Raw genomic sequence first — 6,049 nt, 5'->3', positions numbered from 1 at the left:
TCAGTATGATTATGAAAACATGCAATTAATGACCACAATCAAGATTTAAAGTTTAGTTTTAGTTGATGTGCATTGGTATTTTGCTTGCATATGCGTATCTGTGTGATGGGGTCGGATTTCCTGGAACTGGGGATAGTTGTGAGCTTCCATATGGTACTGGGAATTGAACCCAGGTCCTTAACCACTGAGCAGATTTCAGTGAGTTCGAGGCCGGCCTCATCTGCATAGTGAGTTCCAGAATAGCCAGCCAGAGCTACATAGTGGAATCCTGTCTTTAAAAAAATTACCTATTTATCTTCATTTGGCCAAACGACCGTCCTAGAACTCACTGTTGGACCCAGGCAGGCCTCAAACTTACGGTTTTAAGCCATCCTTTTGTTACCAAGACTGGCTCTGACAGCCCCAACAAGCTAGGAGTGGCCACACAGCCTCAAATAATCAAAGAGACACGTAAGAAAACTACAAGATGACTCAGCAGGCAGAGAGTGGCTGCCAAGCTGGCCATGTGAACACAAAAGAAATGAAAATAAGAATGTAATTAAAAGAGATAAAAATACTAAAAAGTAGAGAAAGGAGATGTATTCCGTGTGCTCACATATGGTAGAGGAACATCTAAAGAGGCCTAGTGACTGCTCCCACACATATTTGGGATCTGATAGGAGGCTTAGGTTTAAGGAGAGAACTCTTGTCCCATTTACCAGGCATTTAAACATGATCTACAAATCTGCTTCTGTGGGGCTCAGCCTCTCGGGGGAATTGAGGTCACTCTTCCTCAGGGAGATGAGCCCACCAGCTAGTCCTGGGTTCTGGCCCATGACTTTCCAGCAGGTGCTTCCTCCCAGAATGCTTCCCTGGGTCAAACCCATAGCCACAAAGGCTTCTATTAGACCATTCTGGTAAGTGACAGAGTTACAGAGCCCAGAAAGCCTGGGAGGGCGGTGAGCAGGAACCAGGGGTGCAGTGACCCTCTCCTCAAAGCAGGGAGGAGAGCGCTTCCCAGCTGGTCAGGGCCCAGGAGCAGTGGCTGTAGGGGGCAGGGTGCTGCGGGTCTGGAGCCATGGCCTGGACGACTGTCCTGCTCATGCTGCTGGCCCACCTCACAGGTAAGGGAACTCTTGGGGCCCAGAGCCTCCTTGCTCCTCCTCTGGCCTTGCTCTGCCCCAGTGATGGGCATGCTTCTATCTTCTCAGGTTGTGGCCCTCAGCCCATGCTGCATCAGCCACCATCAGCATCTTCCTCCCTTGGAGCCACCGTCCGCCTCACCTGTACCCTGAGCGACAACCATAACATTGGCATTTACAGCATTTTCTGGTACCAGCAGAGGCCGGGCCACCCCCCCAGGTTCCTGCTGAGGTACTTCTCACACTCAGACAAGCAGCAGGGTCCCAATGTCCCACCTCGCTTCTCTGGATACAAAGATGCGGCCAGGAACCTGGGTTATCTGAGCATCTCTGAACTGCAGCCTGAGGATGAGGCTGTGTATTACTGCGCCGTGGGGCTCCGGAGCCAGGAAAAGAAGAGGATGGAGAGGGAGTGGGAAGGAGAAAAGTAGTACACAGATTTGGGATCTTAGGCTCTGGAGACATTCAGACCCTGAACTGAAGACGGAGTTTGCCTTGCTCTGCTGGTCTGGTATGGGAAGGAGGGGTAGAACTCAGGGCTTTGGGGAACCGAGAAGATGGAGCTATCCAGCTTTTTTTCCTTGTTCTGTGGTGTTCCTAAGAGCCCCCATGGGAGGCTGGACTGTAGAATTAAAGCTATTTTTACTGAGTTTTGTCTGGCTGGTTTGTGATCTCAGAACCAGTTTAAGAACTGGCTAGGTCAAAGGTCATGTTCAGTTTGGCCAGGTACCCACCTCTGAGGTAGAGCATTTGTCTGAGCCCTATTGTCATGATCACGGGGCAAATGGATGATAAAAGCATCTTGGAGGGGGACCTTCTGGCAAAGGACAGGGTCTCCTGTTGTCATCTCCACAGTTACAGAGTAAAGGAGCCCAGCAAATGCCATCCCTGGGTCTCTCCTTGGGGGATAGCAAATGCCAAGTGACAGGTGTGGAGCAGGTTCCCCTCATTGTTACTAGTGATGTTTTGGGATGGACAGACCTTTGTCATGTGCATTGTAGGTGTGGCCTCTGCTACCTGATGTAGTACATAGCACATGTTCTCCAATGTGAGCCATCCCCAGATGGCTCCAGATAGCAGTGAAGGTCCCAGGGTTTTAATATATATATTCCAAGAAATATATTTTTTAATATTTTATTTTATTTTAGAGTTTTTCAGACAGGGTTTCTCTGTGTAGCCCTGGCTGTCCTGGAACTCAGAAATCTGCCTATCTCTGCCTCCTGAGTGCTAGGACTAAAAAGAGCATGTGCCACCACCTTCCTGTGAAATAATTCTTTATTACTCAGCTGGTTCATAAGTGAATCGTCACTTTGTTAAAGGCAAAAGACAAAGGTATTAACAATAACTATGGTTGAATAATGCTAATGAACACGTTACAAGAGTAGTTATGAATGATGACTTCAGGGTAGTCTTGAGGGTGATGTAAGGGGAGAGGCATAAAGCAGAGAGTTCTTGTAAACAACTATCAGCTTAAAAGCGATTGATGAAACTATGAGTTTTCTGAGTCTGTTGGTAACCACAAGAAGTTACACACACACACACACACACACACACACAAGCATGCACACACCAATCCTCACAGGGGTGGGGGAACACCAATTAGTGCAAGAGAATAATATTATTAATGTCATCACCAAGAATTACATCAAAATAAATTTAATAAATAAAGTGGAAGGTCTGCATACCTTTTTTTGCATTGTTATCTTTTTTCCCTTATTGAAATAAGATTTTTTTCCATAGTTTCCCTCCCCCCCTGCTCCCCTCTCATCCAGATCCATACCTTTCCTGTCTCTCTCTCTCTTTTTTTTTCAAGACAGGGTTTCTCTGTATAGCCCTGGCTGTTCTGGAACTCACTTTGTAGACCAGGCTGGCCTGGAACTCAGAAATCTTCCTGTCTCTGCCTCCGAAGTGCTGGGATTAAAGGCATGCTCTGCCACCACTGCCCGGCTTTTCTTGTCTCTCTTTAGAACACAAAATGCATCTAAGAAATAATAATAGTAATGAACAAATTGGAAAAGGACAAAACTACCAAACAAAGAAACAAACAAAGAGCCAAAGAAAAAAAAGCACAAGAAACAAATATAGATGCAGAGACACATGCTGGAACACTAAGGAATCCCATAAAAGCTGCAAGCCAAAATATATACACAAAGAATATAGATACATAAATGTGATATGTATATGGGCTTTTGATCCACCAATGGTATAAATAAGAGGCTTTTTGATATTTCAAAATTTAGGCCTTTTAGCTAGAGCAGTCTCCCAGCCAGAGCCATGTATATAGCTTAACTCAACTAATTCTGGCAAATATGTCCCAGCACATGGCTGCCTCTACCTCTGCACTGCTCTGCTCCATGCCTTCACCCCCCCCTCTCCCTCTCCCTCTTTCACCTTTTTCCTCTCCCCTACTCTCTGAAGTTCCACTCTCCATATCCTGCCCCGCTATTGGCCATTAGATCTTTATTACAGCCAATCAGATACAACTCTAGACTGTCTCTAGGCCAGTGAGGAGGGACAAATATTTACAAAATATGAGACCATAGAAATAACAGTACCAAGATCAGGCTGGAGAGATGGCTCAGCGGTTAAGGGCACTGACTGCTCTTCCAGAGGCCCTGAATTCAATTTCCAGCAACCACATTGTGGCTCACAACCATCTGTAATGTAAACATCTTCTGGTGTGTCTGAAGACAGCTACGGTATACTCAAATAAATAATAAATAAGTAAATCTTAAAAAAAAAAAAAACCAATATCAAGATCCTGCCAGTGTATAGCTCTCTGCTGGTACAGAATAAACAATCGAATACAAAGAGACACATTCATACAATGTACACCAACACACACACACACACACAGACACACACACACACACTGACTTAACATTATGAGAAAAACCTCCAAAGATTTGTTGACTTCACTTTGTGTTGTCATCTAACAGTGGCTTGTTTCCTGTTTCCCCAGTGAGACTTCCTTGGAGAAAACAATATTTTCATTTGCAGGTGGCTGTCAGTTGGAGATAGCTTCTGCATTAGGGATGGTGTCTACTTCCCTTTCAGCTCCAGAGCCTCATTTGGTGGAGATCCACGTAGGCTCTGTGCGTGCTACCACTGTCTCTGAGCTCCTATGTGCACCAGACGCTGCTAGTGCCTAGAAGGCCTTGACTCCTGCTGCCCCCTCTGGCTCGTTCTTTCTTTGTCTCCTCTTCTGTAGAGTTCTCTGAGCCCTGAGGAGAAGGATTTGATGGGGACATTCCTTCTAGGGCCGGGTGTTCTAAGATCTCTCTGTGGGTCTGGCCGTGGGTCTGTGTATTTGTTCCCGTCTGGTGCAGGAGGAGCCTCCTCTGCTGATGGCTGAGCGCGGTGAGATCTATGAATATAACAGAATCTCATTACTAGTCATCTTATTGCTGCATTCCTTTGGCAGAACATTAGTATCTATTCTAGGCTCATGACCTATCTAGTCTCATGTTCTTGACCATCCAAGCAGTGTTGGTATGGGCCCATTCCATCTCAGAGTGGGCCTTAACGGAAATCAGATATTGATTAGTCATAGAGCACATAGGCACCCCTCCCCTCCAGAAGGGAGAGGCTAATTACATTCCTCAGACCACAGGGTCGGGGGACCCACCATCGGCCACCTTCGAGTGGGGGAGGCCTAGAGCGTGTAGACACATTCTGTGACCATTGGCCACCTACAGACAAGGGAAGTCCTTGCCACCTCATTCCCTAAAGACACACTGTTCTTAAAACTCACACTGTTTTGCCAATCACACTGTGCCTAATTGCTGCTGCTCTGAAAACTATATCTGTAGAACAGCCAAACAGGCTGTGCGGGGTCGCGCTCTCTCTTTCTCCTTCATGTGCAGAGCGACTCCAGCACGCTGGAACAATAAAATTTCTCTTGCTTTTGCATGGATCCCTGGTTCCACGTTGTTCACTGGGGTGGTGGTGGTGGGGTAGTGTCTCCGATAAGTTAAGGCATGCCAGAGTCTTACACTTGTACTTTCTAGCTTTCTTACCTAGCCCGTAATCCTACTGGGGTGTGCTCTCCACATTTTCTCTGCTGTTAGAAGTAGGTTGTGGCTGGTGGAAACTAGCAAAAGTCTTTGACCAAACTTCAGCTAAGTCTGTCTGGGTTTGAGTCTCAACTAGGCTTCAACCCTGGCTCACGAAGACCACTCAAACACCTAGTTCCTGACATCAGAAGATCCCGTGTTTAGAAGGACCCAAGTCTTCTGAAAGCTGCAGAATGAAATAAACTCTGGTGAGGCACCTGTCACAGTCTATACTGGAGCACAGGAGTCTAACCTCAAAATACCTGAGTTAGCACACCTGGGATTGATAAGAACTGCACATTTTTGATTATAATTCAGTGATTAATAAAGGTGACTGTTGGCATCAGGACCTCCCAAACCTATGACATCACATAGGCGACAGCACGACCTACAAATTTGTTACCAAGACAACAGCTACCATATTTCCAGAATCCACTTGGCTCACCTCCCACCTTTACCTGCTTTACGTCATTTTCCATATAAATAAGGGGAACATCCCTCCCCCTCTCTCTTTTCCCCCTTCTCTTTCTGCCACCACCTCTTCCCCCCCTCCCCAATAAACCTCTCACATGTGGAACTGCTTGTGCCAAGTGTGTTGTGTTCAGACTCGAGCTGCTAGTGTAACACATCAGTGACTATACGCAAATATGACATTCTATACAAGGGACATAATGTCTTTGGTATTTGAGGGTCATGGAGCCATATAACATGGATACCAAGGGACAAGTCTTTTTCCCAGTTTGTAATTTATTTTTCATTTAAGAAATAATTTTTTGAAATTATTTCTTCTTCTTCTTCTTCTTCTTCTTCTTCTTCTTCTTCTTCTTCTTCTTCTTCTTCTTCTTCTTCTTCTTCTTCTTCTTCTTCTTCTTT

General features: G+C 45.8%; 1 protein-coding gene across 1 annotated transcript; it reads left to right on the top strand.

Annotated features, from left to right (window-relative positions):
- The first annotated feature begins 1,057 nt into the window (after positions 1-1,057).
- On the top strand, positions 1,058-1,643 carry Vpreb1 (V-set pre-B cell surrogate light chain 1). The gene has a single exon (XM_029544212.1). The coding sequence runs from the start codon at positions 1,058-1,060 to the stop codon at positions 1,550-1,552; it is 495 nt and encodes a 164-aa protein (XP_029400072.1). The 3' UTR covers positions 1,553-1,643.
- The last annotated feature ends 4,406 nt before the right edge of the window (positions 1,644-6,049 follow it).

Source organism: Mus pahari, chromosome 12 (assembly GCF_900095145.1).
Source record: "Mus pahari chromosome 12, PAHARI_EIJ_v1.1, whole genome shotgun sequence".
Lineage (NCBI taxonomy): Eukaryota > Metazoa > Chordata > Mammalia > Rodentia > Muridae > Mus > Mus pahari.
This window is presented reverse-complemented; position numbering and strand designations above follow the sequence as displayed.

What these genes read in the sequence shown, in the direction of transcription:
- Vpreb1 (XM_029544212.1), top strand. Translation starts at nt 1,058, where the DNA reads ATGGCCTGGACGACTGTCCTGCTCATGCTGCTGGCCCACCTCACAGGT.